The sequence below is a fragment of the Pogoniulus pusillus genome, chromosome 13, assembly GCF_015220805.1.
Source record: "Pogoniulus pusillus isolate bPogPus1 chromosome 13, bPogPus1.pri, whole genome shotgun sequence".
Taxonomy (NCBI): Eukaryota; Metazoa; Chordata; class Aves; order Piciformes; family Lybiidae; genus Pogoniulus; species Pogoniulus pusillus.
Window position 1 is genome coordinate 30,284,196 of NC_087276.1, and position 26,647 is coordinate 30,310,842.

General features: G+C 42.5%; 3 protein-coding genes across 11 annotated transcripts in view; 1 reads left to right on the top strand and 2 right to left on the bottom strand.

Moving 5' to 3' along the window:
* OTOA (otoancorin) overlaps positions 1 to 7,049 on the bottom strand; it is a 43,687-nt gene extending 36,638 nt beyond the window's left edge. Inside the window, exons 1-7 of one of the 4 annotated variants that reach the window (XM_064153783.1) lie at positions 6,807 to 7,049; positions 3,536 to 3,616; positions 3,176 to 3,204; positions 3,054 to 3,084; positions 2,933 to 2,960; positions 1,950 to 2,037; positions 400 to 531 (exon numbers count right to left, since the gene is read on the bottom strand). In XM_064153783.1, the coding sequence (XP_064009853.1) occupies positions 400 to 531; positions 1,950 to 2,037; positions 2,933 to 2,960; positions 3,054 to 3,084; positions 3,176 to 3,204; positions 3,536 to 3,614 (387 nt within the window). In that variant the 5' untranslated portion in view covers positions 3,615 to 3,616; positions 6,807 to 7,049. Of the gene's footprint in view, positions 1 to 399; positions 532 to 1,828; positions 1,877 to 1,949; positions 2,038 to 2,932; positions 3,206 to 3,535; positions 3,617 to 6,806 lie in introns of those variants that run through there. The other 3 variants (XM_064153777.1, XM_064153776.1, XM_064153778.1) reach the window with 3 other exon arrangements.
* A 2,265-nt stretch (positions 7,050 to 9,314) lies between these two features.
* Positions 9,315 to 26,407, bottom strand: METTL9 (methyltransferase 9, His-X-His N1(pi)-histidine). Of its 4 annotated transcripts, none has more exons than XM_064153788.1 (7): positions 25,812 to 25,900; positions 23,499 to 23,655; positions 21,421 to 21,611; positions 19,432 to 19,641; positions 18,223 to 18,407; positions 9,839 to 10,037; positions 9,315 to 9,606 (listed from the first exon to the last, which is right to left on the bottom strand). In XM_064153788.1, exons 2-7 carry the CDS (start codon positions 23,604 to 23,606, stop codon positions 9,600 to 9,602), a joined length of 900 nt encoding a protein of 299 aa, XP_064009858.1. In that variant the 5' UTR covers positions 23,607 to 23,655; positions 25,812 to 25,900; the 3' UTR covers positions 9,315 to 9,599. The 4 variants fall into 4 exon arrangements, with proteins under 4 accessions (XP_064009858.1, XP_064009859.1, XP_064009856.1 ...); XM_064153789.1 differs by lacking the exon at positions 25,812 to 25,900 and adding an exon at positions 25,458 to 25,682; XM_064153786.1 differs by lacking the exon at positions 23,499 to 23,655 and having other exon boundaries at positions 25,812 to 26,407.
* IGSF6 (immunoglobulin superfamily member 6) lies at positions 10,729 to 17,043 on the top strand. Of its 3 annotated transcripts, none has more exons than XM_064152727.1 (6): positions 10,729 to 10,817; positions 12,278 to 12,628; positions 13,513 to 13,625; positions 14,689 to 14,745; positions 15,336 to 15,394; positions 16,511 to 17,043. In XM_064152727.1, the coding sequence occupies exons 1-6, from the start codon at positions 10,751 to 10,753 to the stop codon at positions 16,686 to 16,688; spliced, it is 825 nt and encodes a 274-aa protein (XP_064008797.1). In that variant the 5' UTR covers positions 10,729 to 10,750; the 3' UTR covers positions 16,689 to 17,043. The 3 variants fall into 3 exon arrangements, with proteins under 3 accessions (XP_064008797.1, XP_064008799.1, XP_064008798.1); XM_064152729.1 differs by having other exon boundaries at positions 15,336 to 15,416; positions 16,511 to 16,658; XM_064152728.1 differs by lacking the exon at positions 16,511 to 17,043 and having other exon boundaries at positions 15,336 to 15,476.
* Positions 26,408 to 26,647: the final 240 nt, after the last annotated feature.

Sequence of the window (26,647 nt, forward strand, 5' to 3'; positions counted from 1 at the left end):
CCAGATTAATCTCCACCCACTCAGCAATACCCACGCTGGAGGCCCTCCCAACAGGGAAGATGCCAAATGTGCTCATACCTCAGGCTGTGGTCCCACCCCTGCAGTGGAGATCCTCTCTGCAGGGATGGTCCTCACCAGGTGGGACTCACTGACTTTGAGCAAGGCTATTATGTTAGGGAACACACCACAGGCTGACTAGTTTCACCTTCTTTAGTTATCTCACTGAAGAGAAGCAGAGAGTCCCAGAGAACTGCTGGTCCCCCCTACCTTAGCTGGTGGCATGGGAAGCTGAATCCTTCTCTGGAGACGCCTTTCTCTCACTGATTAGAGAGAAACCTTTCCCATTTATCTAAACCACTGACAGCAACTTCTATTTTTCACAAGTGCTAAGTTACTCACAAGATGGTCCTTTCTGCTGGTGAAGAGATACTTCAGTGCAGTTTGGAACTGCTGCTGATCAAGCTGTTGAAATTCAATTAACAGTTGCCTAGGCTGGTACAAAAGGTTCTTCAGGTAACTTTTTATGGATGCCTGAAGCAGAGAAAAACATGCATAATGTACAGAAAGCTTGGACTGTTGTACTAGAGGCATCTTTTCCTCCCTGAACAGCTCTGCTTATGGAGAGACAAGAGCCCAGCTCCTGTACTGGCTATGTTTTCAATGACTACAACAACTACACTCAACACAAACTGCAAACAAAAGTAATATTCATGCAGTTCTGATAGACAGATCCTGTTCTTGGCATCCTTAGTGGGTCCTCTTCAGTGACTCCTCCAGTGCCTCAGTTTCTCACTTCAAAAACAAGAGGAATCATGTTTTTTCCTGCTTCATGAAGCAGAACTGTGAAAATTAAACTCTGGAAAAGCTGAACAAGCAGGTGTCATGTGCATGTTATTACTTTAAAGAAGGAAAGAAACCTGCAATTAGATGGGAGGAGAAGTCTGTATAGGGTTGTATGGCAAAAACGTTCTCTCTCACATCAGACATCATTACCAGCTAACGATCTTATCATGCCTGCTTTGAAAACCTGGAGGGAATGATAGCCTCAGAACAGCAAGCACTATAATGCTCATTAGCACCAGACTGGGGCAAACTGCTGTTTAATTCCTGACAGAACTCTTTCGGAATTGGTTTGGACTCTAAATTGAAGCTGCTCTTTGTTGCCTTTGCTTTGCTTGAATGGGCACCAACAAATGCTAACATAGGTCCATGCTGTCTGCAGCCCAGGCCTAGGCCTGTCAAAAAATGTAACCAAATGGGATGGGGCAGAGTCAGCGTCCTGTGGGCTGGGATGTGCTGTGGGAGTGAAATGGAGCTTGGAAGAAGTGCTGTGGAGCTACATGGCCATGAGCTTCTGGGAATGCCTGGGGTTCAGAGATGACACATTTGACATTTTCCTTTTTCAGTGTGTGTGTGGGGAGGGGGGAGGGAGGTCAGGTTTTGATTAGCAGGCTCCACTTAAACCAGCCCCTAACTAATCATAATGACCAGGCATAAAGAACAACAACTTCTTTGTCTATCACTTTCACACTGATACTTTACAAAACCAGAGTACAGAGATTTAAAGGGTGGCCATGCTTTGTAAGATGCTCTGGAGCCTTTCACCAGGAACAGTGCAAACTACAGTCACAGTCAAAATACAGGAGAAGCCTGCCATTTTCTGGCATGACAGCACCTGGATACACTCAGCTCAGAAACAATCACTGAAAACTGCAATTGCTGCTTTCCATCAGAGCAAAAGCAGAAAGATCTTCTTTATTATTATTCTGCCCTGCATACTCCTGCAATCTTAGAGGAAAAAGACAATCAAAAACCTATTCCTACTTACCTGCCACACTGCAGATCTATTAGTGATCTCCATTATTGACAAGGTAGTTTGGATACAGAGTTAGCTTGCTTTTTAATTCTCTTATAAATAAACATTCTCATGCATTTTAAATGGCACAAACCTGCATGCTGCTAAGAGTAACTGTAACTTCCTGGGCATGAAAATATGCCATGACTTTTGTAAGCATATCTGCTGTCCAGACATTAGAACTGTAACAGAAAACAGGAGCAAAAGCACAGTAAAATAATGTGACAGGTAAAATAATAGATTGCAAGACAAAAGAAGCATGAGAAAAACAAACACTGCTGTTAATACCATGACATGAGTATTCAGCTTTCTGGCCCAGGCAAACTAATAGCTCATCTATTTAATGCACTAAAAACACATGGTCCAGTGAGTAATGGATTGAATCAGTCATGGTTATTTCATCTAACTCCACAACCACCCAAAATAATCTCAGTTTATGTATTGCCATTAGTACCATCTGCAGGCAAGAGACAAGCTGTGCTGTGCCTAGTCCAGAGCTATAGGTGTGCTTCCTGGCACCCCATTATGCCTGTTGTGATCTGCTTGTGGGAAGAAAGCACAATGACTAATGCCTGCTGCCTTTTCCTCAGCAGAGTCATTAATTTCACTGTGTCCTCTTTACACACACATTGATTTTCCCAAAATATGTAGGATTGGAATTGCCTTTGAAGTTTATAACTGCTCTGTCAAATTTAAAAGTTGCCAGGAGCTGGAGGAAGCAGGATGGAAGGCGGATAAAGCAGGACTGGAAGAGGGAGATGGACAGAAAGCTGGAAGTGCACCTGGTTTCCTTAAGAAACCACTCTAAAACTTAGGAAACAAAGTTAATTACATTAAAAAAACCCTGTAGCAGGTAGTTTATTCTGAGCCTCATTCTCTGCATGGTTTTGCTTTATCATGAAAACCAGCTTTTCCTTGTTAAGAGGAAATAACCCTCACAGGAGATCTAAATCAAAGTAATCATGTGTGCCAATTTCACTCTATCCATAATGTACCCATTTCTGTGGAAGTGAAGCAGATCATATCTGAAGTGCAAGGCACTACTGAAAAATCAGGGTGGTGAGAGTAACACATTACCTTTGAAAACGAAGTAGATCAAGGAGGGCTGCACATGAAAAATGGAACATAAAAAGTTATGGTGTGATACTGAGTTTAGGTTCCTTTAAGAAGCAGAAGAGAGAACAATTTTGTACATTACCATTCAGATATTTCCCAGTTATTACTTCCTCCTAAAGAAGAAAATATCCATCTATGTAAGCAATTATTACTTTTGGATTATGATATAAAATGTTAGTAGAGAGATCAAATAAAAATACTGACCACAGCTTTGTGTAATAACGGAGGCAAATCTGTAAAAGATTATCCCATTAGTAGAAGTTGATGTAAGTTTCACCACTCAGCTCTTGTTATCCACAAGTACACCTACTGATTGCAGTGATCAAAACTACACACACACATTTGATGCAGTTTGCATGAAATGTATTTCCAGACAAACAATGGAAAGAAAAGGTTATTACATAGCAAGCAATCCTGGTTCAATTATTTGCTGGCATAGCTCCATGATGTTAAGAGAGCAGAGAATGTGGTCCTAGTTACTGAACAGCACTACACCTATTTTACTACATGGAGCTTTTCCCATTCACACAAAACACGTCCCACAGATAGAAGCTCTGGTCTTACCTTCAGAGTTTTGACTGTGAGTAATCTGAGCATGAATCACAGACACCAGTAAGAGCCAGATCATCAAAAGTCTGGCCATTTCTTCCAGTGTCCATTAGAACCAGCAGGTATTTCAATGGGAAAGGAAAATGAAAAGAATGGAGTCAAAAGGCAACATTCTCCCAAAACTTCATAGCTATAAATCTGAAACAGCCTAAGCTATGGAGTACAGATAGAGACCAGAAGGATCTAGAAGTGCTTTCTTCCAAGCTTTTAATTCAGACATTTTTTCCAGGAGATACAAATATGATGCAAACTGAAGTCCAAGTGTGCATATGCAGCCAGATTTATTCCCCTTTTACTAAAGTAGCTGTTTGAATCTTCTTCCTAGGAACACTGCTTATTTACCAAGCCACATTCCACCTGAGTGCGACTTAAGTGCAGTTTTGTAAAAGCAAACAAAATGAAGTCTTTTAAACTCAGCTAAACTAGAAAAGACAACAGGGAAATAGTAAAGATGCTCAAGTAAACCCTAAGATTTTCTAGCTCATTAAGCTGCCTGCAAGTTTAATGCAGAATAGGTTTGGGGCCCTATTTGTACGTGTTTGAACTCACAACATCAGAGGGCTGGGCCCTTTTGCTTGCCCTGTGCCAGTGCAGGGTGCTCCAGGCAGAGAGGGTGAAGTTGTGCTCCCCTCACCTGCTGCTGTCACTCTGCAAAACAGGGGGAAATGTCTCTGTGTCCTTCTGAAGCAGAAGGTAAGTGACACATTTGGGATACAGAGTCCAAGATCACGTCACTCCATTTAGACAGATCAAAGCTGTGCTCTTTGTACTCAGGAGAAGCGTTCCATTAGCTGCTTCTCCAGAAACATGTGTTAGCGCAGAATCACACTCATAGAATCAGTCAGGGTGGGAAGGGACCACAAGCATCAGCCAGTTCCAACCCCCCTGCCATGGCCAGGGACACCCTACCCTAGAGCAGGCTGCACACAGCCTCAGCCAGCCTGGCCTTAAACACTTCCAGGGATGGGGCCTCAACCACCTCCCTGGGCAACCCATTCCAGCCTCTCACCACTCTCATGCTCAACAACTTCCTCCTCATGTCCAGACTGAACCTACTCACCTCCAGCTTTGCTCCATTCCCCCCAATCCTGTCACTCCCTGATATCCTCAAAAGTCCTTCCCCATCTTTTTGTAGGCCCCCTTCAGATCCTGGAAGGCCACAAGAAGGTCACCTGGGAGCCCCTTCTGCTCCAGCCTGCACAGCCCCAACTCTTTCAGTCTGTGCTCACAGCAGAGCTGCTGCAGCCCTCTGAGCATCCTCATGGCCCTGCTCTGGACACACTCCTGCACATCCACTTCCTTCTTGTAATGGGGGCTCCAGAGCTGGATGCAGTACTCCAGGTGGGGTCTCACCAGAGCAGAGTAGAGGGGGAGAATCACCTCCTTGGCCCTGCTGGCCACACTCCTCCTGATGCAGCCCAGGCTCTGGTTTGCCCTCTGGGCTGCAAGTGCACAGCAGCTCTTGATGTCCCTGCTGCCCTGTGCTATGTGGCATAAAGGTCTCTTAACAGACAAATTAACAGGGAGGGCAGTAGCAGGACACTTGGAGCTTGTCACCACTCCTCACCAGAAAAAACACTCTCACAGCTATCCTATGTGAAGTTAATGTGCTGCTTTCAGTCTAGCTCCTGAAGGAGAAGGATACACACTGTAATAGTGCAATGGGATGGAAAGAAAGCAGAGACTGAGCAGGTCTTGCTCACCGAGGTGCTTCTGCAGCCATGTCCCCTTCACTGTGCTGAGGACCATAAGCTACCTCCACTGACATTGCATCAAATTTACTGCAGAGGATTTCCTGCCCCTGCACTCTCGGCCTGGCCCTCAGCCCAGCTGTGACAATCACCATCCCCACCGGTAAAACAATTCATTACTCTGAGATGCTAGACAATGTCCTGCTCTACAGATTGCAGCATCTTGCACCAGGATTAGTGCCAGATTTTAACAAATGACACTGAGGGCCCTGTTGACCAACCTCACTCTGACACCGAGATGACTTTGTTAGGTTTTCAGTCTCTCTGGTTGAATTAAGACCCAGTCTCGCTCTGCTTTTCTTCCCTTCCCCTTCTCACACCTCCTTTTTTTTTTTTTTTAAAGCTCCCTGCCATGGCTTGAGCTCCAGATCTGAACACTTGATAAATACAAATGCCTTTTCCAGACTGTGTAATCTCATGTATCAGCAAGGTAGCCTTTCATGAAAACATCTTTCAACAGTGCCCAGCAGTACTTCAGTCTATCACAAACACTTAACTTCAGTCTTGTACCACAAGTGACTCAAACTGACAGATGATGAAAAATTTAAACATTAACCTTTAACAATCTATCTCCTCTGTCCTGCTCTCACACGCCCTGAAACCCTTTTCAGCTGCTCTTTTGGGAGTCTCTCATTCAGACGTATCTGATTTCCTAGACAATGAACTTTCTTGTTTGTTTCTGCCTTTGTCCCATTAACTTTGCAGTAAGAGTTCATTACTCTGCACAGTTTAAATCATGCTACCAGTGTCAATCCTGAATTATTTCTTCCAACTCACTCACTTTGATTAGGGAGTGTATTTTAATTACAGCATCCTACATTAACATATAAGGAGATTAAGTGCTGAGGAAGTGCCTTCTTCACCTGACCATCCCCAGTGGACAATGAGCAGGTGCAGAAAAAGTTTGCTATGAAACAGCCTTGCTTGATAAAATGATCTGCAGGATGAAGCAGCTCCTTTTGCAGTGGAACTAGACTGCTTGCACACATTAACTGAAGCTTTTAGACAACCCAGAATCACCCTATGGAGATTTCTTGCAGATTCCATCCAGGATATCCCTGGTTCCTTGCACCATGGCAGCACATGCTGTGCTCAGATCTGTCACCCTTGCAGAGCTTTCCCGTTATGAGGAACTAGATTGCCTTCTCCTCTTGCTCCCTAAAGAGCCACTCTTCCACCTACAGAAATCCTAGACATTTGATCACTTGCCCCGACGCAGCCGCGGCCTTATCTGAAGCTTGATAACCAGAAAGCTAACCCTCTAATCAGAAGTCTTGCTGATAAACCCTTGCACTGCCAGTGCCCATCCTCCCCCTTGCAGCTGGGTTCTCAGCATCTCTCAACAAAAGCCCTACATGCAGTGAGGGAACCCTCAGGTTGAGAGTTCAGGCTGCCAAAGGAGAGGGAAACAAGGAGGGGGCAGAAGAGAAGAGATGGTGGTTCCTGCGCACAGCCAGGACCCCACAGCCTTTTACCTGCCTCTGCCGTGCGCCTCCTTCCCCGTGCTTGCAGTGCAGTGCAGTGCGCTGGGCGGCTCCAGCCAGGGACCCCAGAGCAGGGGCAGGGACTGGGGCCAGCACCGCCCCACAGCCTCGGGTGTCTGCCCAGCAAAACCCAGCCTCCGGCCAGGGGGAGGGAAGTCTTCTCTGCTGAGGGGCCCAGGGCTGAGGGACGCTCGCAGCAGGCAGAATCCGATGCTTCTCCTCCAGAGGTGAAGACAGCTCAGTGAGTTGCCTGGGGAAACACAGAGGGCCGGGCTGGTGCTGCACAGCACCCTGCTGCCCCCATGTCCCCACCTGAGCACGGGCAGGTGGCCATAGACTCTTCGGGGTGGAATAGGAACCGACTGTACCTGGGATACCCAGCAAAAGGGGCTGCGGTTTCTGTGAGATGTTGTTCCAACTTTGAAAGTTTCCAACTAAATCATCCCTTTGCAACAGCATCTCTCTTTTCCTGTGACGAAACACATCCAGTGCCACCTCGACAGAACAGATAGTTTAGTTACTCTCCAGGGCAAAGTACTACTCGTCACTAAGAACACCAAGGTGCAACTTTCACAGTGCCAGCCACAGCAGAACAGGGACAACAGAGGGGCAAAGCAGGTGCCCCAAGCCCTGCACTAATGAATCTGGACACTGGATTTGCAATAAGCACCTGTCCCCTGGGATGACATCTTAAAAGCATTTCAGGCAATTTAATCAAGTACTGGACTCAAGTTTCTCTGCATGAGCTGTACAAGTAGACACTAACTACTCATAAACACACTCTTAATGCTTAGGGTTAGGATCAAGGGTTAGTTAGGGGATAGTGTTAGGCTTAGTGTCAGAGTTAGGGGTTATGCTTATGCTTAGGATTTGGGGTGGTTAGCATTAGGGTTTGGGTTAGGGCTACCAGGCTTATATTACAGTTAGATTTAGGGTGAGGGTTACTGCTTGGGTTGGGTTTGAGATGGAGCTCCAGTAACAAGCTGTAGTCAAAGGCCATGAAGTGGTATGTCTCAGAGGTGATTGGTACTGAAACACAGCTCCTCCTAGCACCCTGACTGCCAGTGCTGGGCTGGATGTTCAAGGGTAGAAGTTTCTCTACCCATCACACAACTGATGCTATGTGGAGTAAGTGAATCACAAGGATAATGCAACAGACTCAGACAGGGAGCCTCAACCATCCAGGAATCTTAGAAGTCATCACAAATTGGCCAGAAGGCTGCCAGAGAGATTGGGATATCACCAGAGGAAGTGGAGGTGACATGTGCTGAGGAGGCTCCCCCACAAAACAAATTGCCAGATACTGAAAAATGATCTGCCCTGTTCACTGTCAGGTCCTGCCCCACTGTGGGAAAGCACAGCAGGTGGAAGGCTGCTGTATGGAGTCCCACGTGCTGCTGAGGGAGAAGGTGAACTGAGTCAGTTTGCAGAGGTGAAAGCATCCAACTGGCTTAGATAGTGCTGAGCAAGAAAAGTGTCCAATGTACAGACTCCTGGATGATGGCAAATGCTTTGTGGAGGTGGCTGCAGCAATGGAAGGAAAACAGCTGGCATTGCAGAGGTAAACCCATCTGGGCAGCCAAATTGTGGCAAGACAGTGCTGCTTGAGTAGAGAAGTTGGTGGTCAGGGTATGTCCTCCGAACACCCATGTATCTAAGAGTTGAACCACTGAAGAATATCACAACAACCAGCAAGTAGATCAAGCTGCACGTGGATGTGGACTGCAAATGTAAGGGTGAATGATTTCTAGCCTGGTGGGCCCACACCAAGCCATCAAGCAAGGGGTATGACACTGAGATGGGTTTGAGATCAAGGGGTAGACTTAACCATGGACACTACTGCACAGGTAATCCATGAGTGTGAAATATGTGCTGCAGTCAGACAGGCCAAACAGCTAAAGCCCCTGTGGTAGAAGGGCTGATACACAAGCTGATGTGCAAAGCATCCGCCTGCCAGGTCTGTACTGACAATGCCACCAGTAAGTACAACTTGTCCATATTACACAGTTTTCTAAGCAAAACATCTTAAAAGAAACAGCATTTATTTAGTGTTCCTGAAGAAAATAAACTATCACAAGCTAGCAAAACTTTTTAAATCAGATCCCCACCCTCGGGGGCAGTTTGACTCACAACATTTGCAAGAAACTGCTACCAAGTCTTTTAAGTAGAACACTTCTGAGAACAGCTTGCTTAGAAAGTTTGTTATCAAACCCATCGGTTAAAGTGCAGCTTTGGCAAGTGCTGCTGCAACTCCTTCAGCTGGAAAATGGCATATGCACAAGCTAGAAGGATTGATGAGGCTTTGAGAGGAATGTGAAGGAAACCCAACCAAAAGCTGTACATTTTTTGTGGACTGTTATCTCTTTAAACAATACTTAAATGCTGCTTAAATAAATACAAGGTTGGCTGCTACTAAGAGTTTGATTCACAACACAGCTGCTGCTGCAGGCAAGCATGGCTATGGTTCCAAACAATGAACACAAAAGTTAATGCAAAAAGTCATCTCAAAAAAAGTTTATTAGCATGATTAAAAACATGTGAAGAATGACAGTAAGAAAGTAATTTAGCATGGAAGAATATCCATTTCAACAGCTTATATTCAACAGGCTTGAACTGAATGGATAACTTTATTGCCAGATTTCATTTGATGTCTTTAACAACAGTTCACACTGTATCAGCTTCATCATTATTAGGACTATTGCTTTTGTTTGCATCTGATCCCTGTTGCAGGTAAGCATAAAAAAAATCCCCCATTACTGCCAGACTGGAGAATCTGTTGTTGGTTTAAGAGCTGGTAAAAAAGAAATTCTCAACTTAAGAGTCCATTTAAAAAACAACCCTTCTTTTCCTAATCACACTACAAAGAAATACATTAGTGTTTTGGCCTTTAAATTTCTTACATGGTATTTATTTAAGCATGGCAACTCCCAAACTCCCACCCTTTAAGTAACCATAAATCAAGCTCCTCTTTCAGAGGCTGCTTCTTGGGTTAGACTGTGGAGATGTACTTCATACACACTTACACTGGCTTGAGGACGAAGACAGCATCATCTAGTACATAGTAGTCATTATACATATCACCTTCACATAGGTATGGCAGTCTGGTGAAAGCCTCTATGGCAAACCCAGCTTTACTGAAAACTTCTGGCAGGCTATTCACCTGTTCTTCCCAAGTGTGCCCTTTGATTTCCAAAACTTCTGAGGGCTTTTCCCACTTGCCACCTACTGAGAAAACAAAACAGTTTTGCTTAGATCATACAGAAAACTTACACTGAGTTGCATTTTCTTACTGAAAGCAAGTTACACAGATTATGGTCCACTCCAAGCAGGTTGTTGATAAGCCATTCGTAGTGCTGTTGCAAGATCTGTTCCAGTTTCTGCCTCCTGTTCAGAAGCAGCTCCTTTTTAAGGTTGCCTTTGGTTAAATTTTTAACTAGGACTTTCAAGACTAGCTGAAAAGTAACTTCCACTGGTGAGACTGGTGTTCAACAGACATGGACAGACTAGGGAAGATCTTTTCTAGCTTTATAAAATGCTTTTCTAGCATTACAAAATTCTCTGGTGAAAGCTGGCCTCTAACTAGTACAGTAAATAGAGCCAGAAAGTTGAAAATTATGATTTGCTGTGACTCTTCCATCAGCAGAGCACCACATCATAATGGATGGCTACAGAATCTTTGTTCCTCCAGAAGCCACCTACTAGCTGATATAGTAAAAGACAGCTTAAGGTCATATAAAATTAAGAAGCTGAATGCTTGCAGCCATCTGGAAAATGTGTTGTGGCTTGTTAGATCCAATGAAATAATGTAAATGCAACAGTAAACACCCCTCTAAATAGGAAGTTCTAAATCTTGTGACTCAGAGCATTCTGCAATTTCAGAGATTTCCTAAGTTCCTCTTCCTTTGAGCAGAATCATTTCCAGAGAGATATAAGAAATGGCAGCTTCCAGCAACTTAAAAAACATTCTAATGCTGGCATTCGAGTGGATTCTGTACAGTGCAGGTAAGACCTTCTAAAGCTTCTTACATTTTCCCAAGTAATATCAGCTGAGGCAGAAAATGTTGTGGTTATGATTGGTGACAGAGCTACAAAACAAGAGCAGTAAAAACTTTTGCTGAGCTAATTTCTGCTGCCTTCATACAACTTACAAATTAAACAATTGTTAGCAAGTGCTTTTTCTTCCAAAAGCCTGAAATGCTCCTGTAACCAGTGGCTTCTGCCTCAAACCCTACTGCATTTCCCTGCAAAGAATGCTCTGACAGCAGCAACACGGTTTCAGCACAGCGTGTTTGAGAGGAAGGCTTGGGAAGTTCAGCAGACAGTGTTTACATGAACTGAAGCCATGGAGCTGTGCTCTGCTCTACAGGGCCACCCAGAGCCCTGGAGCAGGGTGGAAAAGAAATGGGGATCAACTGCAGAAGCAAAAGCTACCATCTTCCACCACGCAGTGTGCATGTGCACCAGTATTACTACAACCTTCAGACTGCTGTAGCTGCTATACAGCAGCTTTGGTGTCAATCTGACACAGAAGCAGAAGTGCCTTTTATTCCTGTAGAAGGAACAGACAACCGTATCTATTTGGATTCAGTCGACAGAACAGTAAGAAAAATGAAGGGACATCACCAACTGCCCACCATGGTCAGGCATATAAACTGTGTATCAGCAGCAGGTTAAGAGATTTCAGTTTGTTGGGTTTTCATCTAGAAAGCAGGCAGGGATACTGTTAAGCTACCACCTCTCTTTTCACTGCAATAGCTTCAGTTCCATTGTTTAAATAAATAAGCATTTCATTTGAATAAAATTAAATGTTTGGACTCAGCATCTTGGAGGCTTAATGATTCTATAGTTCTAAATATACTAAACCAGTATTTAAATTATGTATCTCAATAAGGACTTAAGAAAAATCTCTCAATCCAGTCATATTGAATCTTACATTTCAGTTCCTTAATTAGAATTCTCTTCTCTGATTAACCTTCCTGTTTTCTCTGCACACATTGCTAAATGTCAGAACTAACAAGCAATATTATTACCCTTAGAAACCCAGATTCAATATATGTGATGACAGAGAAGAATGTCTAGGAACTATTAGGAATTCTAATCAATGTTATGAAATTGCTAAATTATAAATGTCTCCATTTATGACATTTCCACTGCCTGCCATCAGACACTTCTCCAGTGCCTGAGGAGACATTCACTTTATTTTAGACATATGAACCTTTCTTTGAAAATAGCAACCTAAGCATGTTACTACACAGTAAAACATGAACTCCTGAGCAAGCTGTAGGAATTAACCTAAAGAAAAGCCTGCTGGAAACGGTCTTAAAAATTGCAGGTCTGAAACAGTTATTTTCCTTCTCTCCTGCCACCTTTTCCCAAACAAACCAGAAGTAGCTTATTTTGTTTTCAGATGGTGCCTTGCTTCTTAACTGTTCCTCACATCACCAATTCTTTATTCTCAACAGGCGTAGACATCTGCCAAGTCACTGTAACACAACCCAGATCTCAGGAAGCTGACTCCACCACGCACACTGCGTTCCTAATGTGTACCTTCTCCACCTCTGGATGCTCCTCATCCCTGCCCCAAGTTCTATGGTTTCGCTTTTTAACTAATAAACATGAGGATCTGTGTACTCCTGGGTGCAGAGATCATCAGAAGTACAAAGTACATTTTTCATCAAAAAATAACATTTCTCTTCAGATCAATGATCTGTCTGTATACGACAATGCCGTTTATATCTGTGGAGTAGCATTTGCAGATTCAAGTTCACCCTATTCTAAACAAACAGGAGGTGGAACACTACTCACAAAAAGAGGTCAGTTCATCATTCCTTCTTAATGAAGCATCTTGAAAGAAATTATATTTCCTAACTATTGTCTTTGTTTACACACTCAGGAGTGTAAACAGATGGAGAGACCCACAAAACAGTTAGGAGTAATATGACTGTATTAAAATATTAATAGTTAAAGCATGGAAGGATTCTACAAATAAGCTTCTTAATCTTGTTTGCTAATTAGAATGGTCTGTCACATGACACAAGTGAGACTAGAATTGTAAAAAAGAAATAATTGTTGTACTCAAGTTATCTGACCATAGTCTACATCCTCTTGCATAAGGACTTTGGTGGCTATCAGAAAGGAAGTATCACCAGAAAAATGAGAAGTACAGAAACTGACATTGAGTGGAAATAGAAGCCACAGAGTACATAGGCCTCAGAATCAGGGATTCACTGTGCCAACTTGAGAGCAAAGTTTTAGTTCCAGTTTGCCTTCTAGTTAAGAAAGCAGTGATACTTCATTTAGCTACATTTCAGATTAAGATCCCCACAACTTAGCTGGATTACTACTTCCCCATATTCCTTTCTTCCTATCTAACTGCGCTTCTGAACCAAACCTTGTAAATTTTATTCAGGTACCCCTTTATAAGGGCAGAAAATTGGACTCTTATTGCTGTCTACCCCTAAGGGAAGGGTTCACAGTCACAAATAACAAGTCTCTATTGCCCTTGAAAACATTCAGGGAAAGAAGAGAAAATTAATCTCACTATGGAATGTAGGCTGAAAATGAACCAGAAAATATTGCTGGGTGTCAAGTCTTTTAATTCCTCAGAGGAAAGGGGCTGGAGTTGAGAATCTTCAGGAAAATTATGTGAATTGGAAGAACTGTCCTTTATTCTAATGAACACTCACTTTTAATAAAGGAACAGAGGAGCAGCAAAGCAATGGAAAGCTCACCTTCATCTTCATGATCATCATCTCCTCCTCACTGTTTCTATACAGCACTACTGTATTCACATTCTTTGTAGTCTACAAGGTAGGCTCAAAGTGATTTTTCTGATTTTGTTCATTTCGTACATCTAAGCCATTTTTATCATCTCCGTAAGGAGAATAAAGCCACATTCTTCAATTCCTCAACTTTTATGCTTAAGGTTTTAAGAGGTGGCTGGCTGAAGTTCATATGCTGCACACATGTGTGGCACATACCTGTATTCTCAATAGCAACCAGTTTCTATTTTTCAGTAAACTGCTTAACAGAAAAAGTGTTTAAAAGTCAAAATCATAAAAAATTATTAACCAGCAAGTTGGGGATGATCTAGGTACACTCAAAAAATAAAACTAGGAATTACCATTCTAAGGCATGAACTTTATAGATTAAATTTAAATTACTTTTACTGGAAACTAATGTCAAAGTATTTGTGAGCTGCAGTAAAGTTACTGCGGACTGGCTTGGCTTGTGTAATGAAATCCTATTCGTATTTGATACGTGGACAGAAGAATGACTAAGAATTGTCATGCTTATAGAAAGCAAACACATTAATATGTACTGGATAAAAATTACCTAACTATTGGGCTTTTAAAAATATAGGCCAAAATTAATGTTTAGTAAAAAACAAACACCCCAAACTGCAACTGGAGTCCTTCCATAATAATGAGATTTGACACGAGAACAAGGACTTCACAGTCCTGAGTGGTATGGTAAAACAGTTCTTTGCTGTAACAATCACTGTCTAAGCATAAGCACAGGACACTGTCTTTGATTTTTGCTTTTCTTTAAACTGGGTGAAGAAGTATAATGGGAAAAATTAATCAAGCTTTCAGGTGAAAAACTGCCCTCTATGATGCCATTGGGTAGTGGTTCAGGCAGGCCCCACCATACTGAAAGCTAAAAATACCTGCAACATCAACTACAGGAAGCTGTAAAAGGCCCTTACATGCCTAAAAATCTGTCTTTTCTAATGGTAGAAGCTGATCTAATGGAAGACTTCCATCTACAAGCTGTTGTATGTTATAAAAGCAAAACACTTTTAACTATTCTGCTATCTCAGCACTTAGTTGCTAATCTTGTTTTAATATTTTCTTATTATCCTTCCCTCCAGCTAAAACCAAAGCTGCTAAAGAAAAGTGGGAATGAAAACTCAGGAACAGAGGACTGTGTATGTTATCACTTTGCTTGCCTTTTTTTCCCCTATCATTAAGTATGCTGGGCATTGATTTTACGGCTAATTGATGTTTCAGTTAAAGAGACCTTCAGAGCTGTTAAGGCTTCGTTAGTACAAAACTTGTTAATTATTAAGTTAATTTATTTTTAACAAGTTTGATACAGAATGAAGTAAAGACCATCTCTAATGTACAGATTCTTTTAGATTTTAAAGCAAATTTCATTGGAACTTAGAAAAAGAGTAAGTTTTTCTAGTAATTTTGTTTAATTGGTGCATTTGGGTAAGCTCTGGTGTTTAAAACAAGTCTGTTAAGAACATCAATCACCAAGTATCTTTGAATTAAAAAAAAAATCAGAATATCTTTAACTATCCATTAAATAAGGGAGTTATGTTGAGAGTTGCAATATTAGCATAATTTAAAACCCTTCTGCCTGCCAAACCATATGTTTATTAAAGTGTTGAGTAGCATTCCCAAACACATCCAAGGGGAAAAACTCAAACAACAGAATTATAAAAGGTAGACAAATGTGCTTCCCCCAACTTCATGTGTAACACTGACTTAAAGCATTTTAAATAATTGACAGAAAATCAGGAGCGGGCGGAAAATTTTTCAAGCAATTGCCCAAGAACTTCAAAAGCAGAGGTATGCTGAGCATTGGCAGCCTGTAAGTATCTGTCTACGAGTACTGAAATGTCTGGGGAAAAGAGGATCTGACAGTTTTTAAGAGTACTTTTTAAAACAAAGGTCTAAAGAAAGCATTTGGACACTGAGAAGCACTCTAAATGATGATACATATAGATATATATATGGTAGTATATACCTTATAGAATGTATGTAAGTACCTTTAAAACTAAGATGTGCAGAAATTTGTATTTTGCCAAGAAGAGGTCTCAACAAGTGGTCCCAAATTGGTTGGTAAATGCATAGAGCCATTAGGAGTTCATTTTTGAATAACATTTCTATTGTAGCTCCTCTTGCTCCCTTAGTCCAAGACAGCTTTGTGACAGAAACACACCAAAACTGCTCTAAGAGCTCCACAACATTCTTACTGATTCTTCTCCCTCCTTCAACTTACAGAGTCTAAGCTAAACATTCAACATGACTGAGCAAAGCCATACAACTTACTTCACCATTACAGATTTATACCAGTAGGTCTTATGTGACCACAGGACATGTTTTGCATATGTCAAGTCACAAAAAAAAAACCAAACCCAAAGCCCAACTTTACAAAGTCATTTGTAGTTGCAAGCAAAGAAAAGGACATAAAAATCTGCTTCAAAAATGTTGCTTTTCTTAAGAAACAGTAAAAATTCTTTCCTATTCTGAGCACGGACTGTACCACTTCAAAGATGAAAGGAGAAACCCAAAGAAACGTAGAACAAAGTCAAATACTTCTCCTCTACACGTTTTTATTTCTTTTATTTCCATACAGCCCCAATATTTTTCCTCTGTAATTATCCTTTTAAAGACTTCAAGTCCCTGCTGACATGACCTGGTCCACAGTTTGAGCATCAGATATGAACAAAATGAAAATGAGGGGTGTTTTACTGCCTCTGTGCTTTCTGGAGATTAGGAAAAGCCAAGAGGAAAAGAAGTAGGTTTTGAATCCTGTAGATGTTCTCATGGACAAAAGCAACTGAAAAACTGCTGAGAATAGTTTACTGAAACAGTAAAGGGATGGAGTTTGCCTCAAAAAGGAAATAAAAAATAAAATAAAAATCGCATCAGTAATGAAATACTTTGACATTTTTCTCCTAGGATGATGTGGAAGATGACACTGATAACACTGTTTATCAGAACAGATGAGCACGTGCAGCAGTTGATTTGTTCAATGTTTCTCATGCCAGCAAAGGGGCACGTGAAGAAGTCACGCTTCGTCACAGACCTCCTTACTTTAAAAAGTGAAGGGGAAACCTTGAAAGACAGTGTTCATTGAGAGTATTTTCTCAACAAATCACCAAGCCCAAGCACATTGTACATTACATCTATGTTATATATTCTCTCAGACTGAAAAACGGAGTAAGAACTGTGGGGAAAGGCTTCATCTTTCACAAGATAACTGTTGATGCTTCACAGAAGTTTTGTGTTTCAGTTTAGATTTAATTCTGTGTCTTTCTTCTTACATGAATTTACATCAATTGAGCATTTGTGAAAGATGTATGATAATTAGCAGCAACTAAAAATAAACCTATTTCATAGGTGCAGTTCTGGTTTTACTCATGTTAACATGTTCTGACGTGACTAGTCTAACACCTTACTTGCCAAATCTAGACATATACAATGTGTGTGTTGATTAAACTGAACAGCCCTAGAATGAATCTCTGATGAAGCTTTTTTGGACTCTAGGTGTCACTGTAGCGCCAGAAACAGTAAGCATAGAAATAGATTTTACCTTCTCCACCTTGCTTTGTCTGCCCTCTTTACAGCAAATTTAATGTTGTTCACATAATTTCCACAATTAGCCTCCTGCTACATTAGTGTAATAATCCAAATACCTAGTTTTGACTGAAATGCCTCCATTTCTGGGAGCTGATCAATACACTGCTCAAACACCTTACTTTCCTCTAAAGTTCAAAAATTTCTCTAAATAGGTCCAAACTATTTTTTTAATCAACTGCTACAAGAAGTTACCCGAGTCCTGAAATGTTCTCCTCTTCGAATGTTCCAAGTACACTTTATATATGTGCATACCTCACACTTTAAAAAGTGCATCATGAAAGCACTGAAAATCTAACATCATTTGTATATCATGGGGGCAGTCTGGCAGATTGCTGTCTATTTCTTTAGACTACAGTTAAGTAGATTCCAACTGAGAAAGTTTCAGTGGAATGACAGATAGCTTCCTTATTTTGGAGATGTTTATATGGACCCATATCCATGATAGTGGTAAACAGACAAACTGAATACATTTAAGTTTTGGAACATGTTAAGGAAACAAAACTGCTTTAAAAGTGACTAATCTGCAAGTCACCACCATAAACAAGATGTTTGGTTTACAAGACATCTTGCAATAGATTTCAACTTTCAACAAGTAGGAATGACTGAGTTCAACAATCACAGAACAGGTTTCAAGTCCCTTGAGATTCATAAATGTAATGATCTCTTCTCCTCCCAGCATACTGTAGGAGATTAATGGTGAAGGATACAAGCAGACTTCGAGCAGTTTCTTCCTTAATTTATCTACCCCCAGCTGAGCCAGGAAGGTGCACGTGATCTGCCATGTCATTACCCAACAAGAAACAGAGAAGTAGATGGTGGGTGCAGCTATACAGCTATTGCAAAACTCAGTGACACAGGCACACAAACAAAAAAGCCACACAAAAGATTTCTCTATTTCTGCTTCTAATATGCCAGTGAAAGACTTGAAAGACACTGCTGGTATTTGGAATGCTAAAGATTTTTCCTAAGAGGAAGGAAGCCACAAAAACTATTTTTCACCTGCCTAAAAAGCCATGAATCTGTGTACTTACCATTTTCCACATAGGGGTGAAATGGCAGAACTAGTGCTAGAATGACTCTGCCTCTAGTTGGCTCCAGTACACTTCTAATATCTTTTAATACAGTCAGTGGTTGATCACAGCGATCCAGCAAATTCAAACAGCTGATAACATCATATTGAAATCCTATGTTTTGCCATTCATTTATACCAAGCACCCTAAAATGGAGAGAAAGAGATGCAGCTGGCTAAACAGAAGCCGAGTTCAGAATATATGTTTGTTAAACATAAGCTGGTCTTTCAGAAAAGAAAAAAAATCAATCAGCAATGGGCATGGCTGCATTTCCAGCCATACAAACCTTTATACTGCCTTATAATCCCCAAATGAAGGAAATAAAACCCACAAGTACTAAAAAAACATGTCACCCTAGAACAAAACTGAAGATACTTCTTATGGAACCACAAAGCTGAAACAGGATTAATGGCTTGCTGTGTTCTATCCATGCTGATTTACCAGCATACGAACCTAGATTGCAAAGTAGCTGTTATGCTTCCACTTAAAGATAGGTGAAGGACAGAGATTCAGTTACTTCATCCTTTGGGTTGAACTCTAGGGATACAGCAACTAAAATACTATTACTCAACAAGACTGGATCTGCAGCCTGCAAGAACATCCAGGAGCTATCATGACATTAAGAGCAAAGATCTGGAAGTACTGAGGTTTTTGTTACTGAATATTATTCAATTTCAACAGCAGGAGCAAGAGCAAAAGAATCCTTACACAGTCACCTGTATGGTGGAATTAGACAGACAAACTATCAGGGTATCCCTATTGCCAGAATTCAGTTTGCTTTCTCTGCAGTACCAGTGTCTTCGTCTTACAATTTTGGACTGTTCAATTAGACCACTCATCTGAATTTCATCTTCCTGACTCCTTTCATCAAAGCAATTTATGCAAGCTATGAAGAAAAACACTTCATTAGTTGAGACTTCTTGGACAAATAGGCTGTTGCTAATTTTGTCTTAACTGGTAATAACAAGGCACAGCCACATAACTAAAGCACTGGTAAAAGGGAACATCAGATGTGATTGTTTTCCTGCTTTTGTAAGGGTTAACCTTTTCCATAACGACCAAATGATAGAGGAAGTGACCGAATACACTGAAGTTTCATTACATATTACAAACAGATTACTTTGCTGTAACATCTGATATAAAGGATGTAGGAAGGATTCAGTACAATACCTGTATTTCTTCTTCTGAAGCTGCCATATCATAGTTTCAGACAATTCAGTGGCATAGATTTCTTCAAAGTGAGGACTCATGACTTTAGTGACTTCTCCATCCCCAGCCCCTAAATCGAGAAGTCTGTGGGATTTCCATTCTGGGTTAATTTTAAGCAGTCTTTGAAATTGTTCTGGGGAAAACACAAACATTGAGCCCCTTCCCAGCAGTCTGAAACGTAAAAATGAGAAATGGCCAGTTTTATACAAACAGAAGGACAATGAAGTCATTTAGAACATGCTTTGGCAGCAACCAGTCACACACAAAGGTAGACAAGGTCACTGCTCAGATAAATTTTAAATCCAGTTCAACTTGCCTTGCACTTGTCAGAGATCAAACCCACATAGCACCACGCAGTTATGGTGGTTAGGACTTAGGAGCAATTTGATTAGGTAAGGAAGAGCTCGTGGGGTGCAGCTCAAGAAAAATATGTCATTAAAAAAAAAGGGGGGGAGGAGGAGGAGAGAAAGAGAAAAAGATAAAGGCCAAATCTTACTTGTCATATTTGCAGATTTGTATCTCTGACACCTATCTTAAAAAAAATAAACGGGGGATAAAATACCAAAAGAAATAAAATGGCTGCAAACAGGGAAATCTGCACAATGAACAAGGAATAGGATGTGGAGCTAGAAGGGAAGCCAGGGAACGGATTCTTTAAAAAAGGATGAGGGTAACACTGCTGGAGAAGCAAACGAGATTTTTTCAGTTGTATGTTACAAGGGCTTTTGTTGCTGTCCTGCATTCAACATGAAGAGCTGTGGAATAGAAAATAGGCAACTCATTAAGGAATTGGGTAGAGGTGACAGTGGGATTCCTTATGGCTCAAGTCAGTGACATACCCGCCCGTAACTGTTTGAAGACTACACAGTGACAGATTTCAGCTGTCACTGCAGAATTCCAAAGATGAAAGAATTAGGAAAACAAGCAGAGGAAAAAGAACTGGTCAGTAATAGACTGAAGGCAGACAAATACCGTTCTTGAAACTGATGCTGGATAGCACGTTAAAATTAAAGACAACGAACAGAAATATTTTATGTTCCAGGAGAAAAAAAAAAAGGTAAACAAAGATAAAAAGAAGGAAAGAATAAAATAGTGTGAAAAGAAGGCAGTCTAGGAAAGACTGACTATACTAGGGGAAAAAAGGGCAACAAACAAACAAACAAACAATAAGGACAGGATATACAAAGCGACGACAAAAGAAACTAAAGCAGGATATTAAAGGTATAAAAGCAAACAGAATACAGTCAATTTAAGTAAAGCCCCCTTGCAGCACACTTGTGTCAGTCCACGCTGTATAATTGGCTCATATCCATTATTCCTAACAGCACTGTGAGATGTTATTCAAAGCACTGGAGAGCCTTTGAAAAAAATGGAAGTGAAAGGAAGACGAGGAGACCAAAGGGACCTTTATATAAAGCTAAAAGTAACTAAGAACACCACAGGGAAGCACATAAAGTCATCTGGTTAGAAACTAAGGGGGGGAAAATTACTTTTCTACCCTTAGTAGGCAGCTATTATCCTCACATTAGACTCTGCAGAAGTAGAAAGTACGTTTAGAGGTGAGGGTGGTGGACAAATCAGGTAAGTGTAACAAGATGCAAGGGCAGGGCAGGGGAAGAAAGCAGAGAGATACATTGTCTAACACACAGAGAACATGCTCTTACAGAAGGAACTTAATCCAAGTAATGGTTATAAAATACAATTAGAGTCCACTAATTGTCTCTTATTAAGCACAATTACCTCCTCTGTCCCCCCCCCTACTGGAAATGGTGTTCTTCAATTAAGAGGGCTGAGCATGAGGAGCACAGAAGGGCATTTCAGATCTGTTCAGACTGGGGAAGGGAAAACTACGCACTTAAGAAAAGCTCAAGATCAAGGGGTAGGGCTGAACATGCGAAAACTTCAAATCCAAACTGTATTTAACTTACATAAGATTGACCCTTCACTTACCCATTGATAGATGTTCTAGACATAAAGAGGCTGAAAATTGAGGACACAAAAGAGTGATAGAGCTGGATAAACAGCCAGCCTGATTTCTCAATGCTGTTGTTTAAGAAGATCTGTGTTCCTTGGTCAAGGTAACTCTGGACAAAAATAGGCTGAAGGGATTCAGACAACTGTTCTGTGTTGCAGACATACCACTAGAGAAAGAGATAAAGAATTATTAAAAAGCTCAGCAAAATAAAATCAGCATTAGTCAAAACAAACTGAGTACATGGAGGGCTGTTAGCAGTTTCTGTAACTATAAACACTCAGTTTTTACTACAGTCTTTTCAACAAATTTCAGGATTAATTTAACTTAGATGTGAATTGTAATTGAGTGAGAACAAATTACTAGCCAAGAAATAATGCTTTTCCTTTTTTTCTCTTAATGATTACCCTGTACTTTGAAGAATTCCACAAAGTACATTCTCTAGAAAGCTAACACGGGTCCTTTTTGGAACAGCACCACACTGATAAAACAGTATGAAGTGAGAGAGCATTGTTTTCCGCCTCCCAACTCACTCTCAACGTTTCTCTAGGCATCCTCTGAAAAGAAACCAAAAAAGGCATTTGTAGTACTTTTCCAGGAAAGGAAATAAAGAATCCAGTCAATATGTTAGACCACAGTTTGGCTGTTTTACAGCAATGCCAAACTATATTTCTCCATTTAACAACACCAACAAGCAGGTCCACAAGTCCTCTGAAACAGTTATGCCTATGAAGCTGCCTCCCGGCATCTCTACTGAACAAAGGAGCAGGTTCCCACACCTAAAAGTCATCAGTATCCACTGAAAAGCAGTTCTGCAATTTTGTATTGCTAGGACCCAACACCTGAGCTAAAACAGGTGAATGATTCCTTCCACCTTGTGTTATCTGCTAACAAGAACTCTTGCACAAACTAAACTCACTCTGATATGCAAGCTATTGTTCAACTGAGAATGAAGAAAACAAAAACTACTTTCTGATATCAAATCTATCCAGAAAAGTACCAAACTATACAATAACCTACAATGCTTTATTATCCATATGTAAGGCATATCTAAACTCCTTCTTTAACACTCTAGTGCTCCAGCATTCTGGAATGTCAGCAATGACAAAAAAATTCAGAAGGTTGCTCATTGTTAGGCTGCAGAGTCAAGCTAAAACGGCCACACAGTATGCAGAACTTACAAAAAACTTGGGTTTTATTTTTTACTCTTACACTTATGTCAGCCCTTTGAATCTCTAAAGTCTTTGCATCTGCTTTCTAACATCAAGAATTATCCCTCACAGCTAATATTCTCTGTCTCTCCCTTAGATTTTGCAATAATGCTCCTTAACCTGACTCCATACATGTATTGGGCAAAGAGGGAGGTACAAACACATTACAAGAAAAACTGAGTTTTTAAAGGAATCTTGTAAAAATGCATGCAGAAGGACAATAAATGATCAGCTGGGTAACTGAACAGCTAAGATCCACTCGACAGACACACTAGGCAAAATGTATATTCATATCCTGATCCTTTGACATTTGGCACCATCACTTACTGCATGTTTACACACTATTCAGCACAATGGGATTTCCAGTCGCTACTGGAACACAAATAACAGGACAAGATTCTTACTCTGGTGTCCCGCTGCTGCACAGTAACAGTGCAAACAGGCAGAGGGGAGCAGACTGCTGCACCAAGATCACTATGTCAGATTCGTACACAGGGATTCCAGCAAACACTGACACAAAGCAGCAAGGGATGTCATGACCCTTCAGGTAAGAAACAAACACATGCCTCTTTAGTTTTATTCTAAACACTACTTGCACACTGGGCAGAACTAGGCTCTGCCAAACACACCCATAGGTAGCACAAGTGACCCCTTCCTCTAAAAATCAAACCTTGTGCAAGTCTGTACCACACCATGGAGCCTGGCACAGGGATACCCAAGACTATTTTTTTACCAGTTTAGGACTTTCCTCACTGCAGTACAGTGCTAGTTAAATAAATCAGCATAGCCCAGTGACTCCCAAAACAACTCCTCAGTAAGTCTTTAAAAACGACTACAGCAGCTACCTTTGTACGTCGTCCATATATGTAATAAGTCAATTTCAGGAGCCTGGCAGAAGCAAACAATCCCAAGGATCTGAGAAGTAGGCTGGGGCACGTCTCAGGTTCATTCATGAGGCTGCTGTCACACTACACTGGACAGATCTGGAGTGGCTTACATGATCTGACAGAAGAAAATGTACCCATCCAAACTGTATCAAAGCTTTGGGAAACACAGGCTTTGTTTCACAAACAATATGACTACACATATGCTGTACCCGAGCTTACATCTCTCACTTCTGCACTGAACTGTCACCTGTCGTTTCAGGATATGGCCATAGAAACCTATAGTCCTACAAGTCTTGCCTTTAAGGCTTTCAAATCCTGGCATAAGCATTGGTAGAATGATGATGGTGAACACTGAGAGGCTTGCTTCCAGAAAGACTAATGGAAACAATCTATATAACACTAGTGAATAACTGACATGCTAACAAACCACAGGGAAAAAAAGAAAACAAACCACAACAAACAGCAAGCAGCAACACAGGATAAAACCAATCTAAATTTCAAATGACAAAACTGGTGAAAATCAGCTTAATTCTGGAACTATTTGCTCAGAACAGAAACTGCTTTTGTTTTCCTCCATATACAATATATGAAGTGCCCTTTTCAGTTTCATGACAGAGCACACCAATCTCCTACAGCACAACAATAGAAAAACTATAGAACAAAAATATGAAAATACTTTTGTTTTAATAAAAAAATTAATTACTGATAACTCTTACTTAATTCTAGTGAAAGGAAAAAATGTTCTTTTAAATTGTGTAAAACTAATGAAGTCAGTAAAACCACCGAGTGAAAATGCCAGGGGCCTCAATACACAATCCTTACTTCTAAGTAGCTCCACGAACTCCATATTCATAAATCTTACTGAACTTACTAAATAATTAATTCTTTTGGCTTAAAAATCTAGATCAAAGAAACCAGAAACGGAGAGCATTCGCTGCAGACCATCCACCTTAATCATCTCTATAACACCCTTCCCTGGTCTTTCTACTACAGCTTTTAACAGCACAGGAGACTTTCAGATTTTCTTTGTTTGCCAGAAGTTCTTTCTGTAAAGGTAAAGTCTGCTGCTCTTTGTACTTAAGTACTGAATGATCCAAAGAGCAGCCAACATTCAGGAAACACCAGTAACACATTCATCCATTAGCAAGATTCTGGGTGTCAGTGTCCACTCCGCGCACTAAAACAGCTCCAGCAATGGATCAGCGGAAAGAATTATGGTGGATGATTATGTTCTTTGGTACAGCAGTACTCAAGTATTTATGCTACATCTTCATTAACTTGGTTCTCTACATGTTACTTAGAATCTTTCTCCATCAGTAAGAGCTGTCATTGGCCCTCCTGAATCCCTGTCAGACTTTGGTAAAACGCAGATTTGAACAGATTCCAAATGCAAACACATCACATAACTCATGTTTTGCATGGCTATAGTCCCCAACTTCTCCACAAAGTGGCATCCACGTGCCTACACTGCCCAAATACAGCACTAACCTTTTACTGCAGTCATATCACATTGCAAACTCATTTCCAGTTTGCCGTCTACTACTGCTCCAAGGCCTGTGAGCTTCAGTTTCACAGTTACTCTTCTTCTTTTTATTTCCCTCTAAACACTTCAGTATTGCCTTAAAACGCCTGTGATTACAAACCCATCCCATGCAACACCGCCTGAAAACTTAATACAAGTGTACTCAGAGAGCTCACCAGGCAAACCGCGAAGGGAAGGTCTCCATCTCTCAGAAGCTGACACCTAACCCGATGCCTCATCGCTCTCGGGACACCGCGCTAGTTCCCCAACCTGCCGTCACCGCGGGACTTGCTTCAGTGACCCTCCCGCGGCGAACACCCAAGCACACATCACTCTTCGCCGGCATCCAATCCCGACTACCTTTCCCCTGCGGCTCTCCAGCCCCTGTACCTCACCTTACCTCCCCAGCAGGCTCCCGGACGTATTTCACACGGAGGGCACGCGTCAACTTTCTCACCGGGAGGACCGAGCTGCTCCCTCTCTTTGTCTGGCGCTGCCCGGCCCGGTGCCCCCCTCAGCCCGAACCATGGTTCCCCACTCCCCTCTCCTCCGCGGCGGCCAGTAACCTCGGAGCGTCTCGGGACGAGGACACCATACACACATACCCCCCGCCCACTGTCCCCGCGAAAGAGGGAGCCTCCGTGCCTGCCAGCGCCGGGAAGCCCCCGCTCGGCCCCGCCGCGCACGGGGAAAGCAGGCGAGGTGGGGGAGGGGAGGGGCGGGAAGGACGGCTGGCTCTGGGGCTGTACCTGATGGTTCTCCCTGGCGCCCGGGGCTGGCTGGCTGTGGCTGCCCATCATATTCGCGTAGAGGGACCTGGATAAAGGACTCCTCAGGTACCTGGCAGGGCCAGACCACATCCTCCACCTTAGCACCCACAGGAACAGAGTGTAGTAGCCCAGCCAGCCCAGCCACAGTCTCATCGGGGGAAGAGGCACGGAGTTACCCCCTCCCAATGCCGCCGCCTCTCCTCTCCATGGCAGCAGCGGCGCCGGCAGCACGCAACTCGCTCAGTTCGGCTTCCCTCCGGGGCCCGCACAGAGGCTCAGGGCGGAACGCGCGGCACCGCGGCAGCTGGGGCCGGCCGGACGGCTCCGCTGCGACACGCCGGGGCCTAGCGCGTCCCCGCTCCCTCCCTTTCTCTCGCCAATCCCAGGGCGGGCGGGGCCATGGCGCGGCACGGGCCGCCCCGCCGGGCGCTGCTTTCAAACCCGGAGAGGACAGGGCGGCAGCGTCGAGCGCCTCCGTCCTTCGCGCTCCGGCCGCCGGCGGCCGCTGGTGCGTGAGGGGGCAGGCAGCGGCACCCCCCTCACGGGGGCTCGCGCCGGCTCCCTCAGGGCGCGCACGTGCCCGGCGCCGCCCTGTCACCCGGGCTGCGCGTGCGCGGCCGCCCTGCGCGCGGGGCTGCGGGGGAGGCGGCGCTGGCGGCGGCGCTGCCCCAGAGCTGCCCCAGAGCCTCGGTGGCGCCGCCCTGGCGGTTCGGCTGTGTGTCAGCCCGGAGGAGCGCCCAAGCCTTTGTACCTGGCCCTTAACTATGGCTCAAGAGGCTGGGAGGAGTTCCGCAGTTCGATGCTTTCTCGGCTGC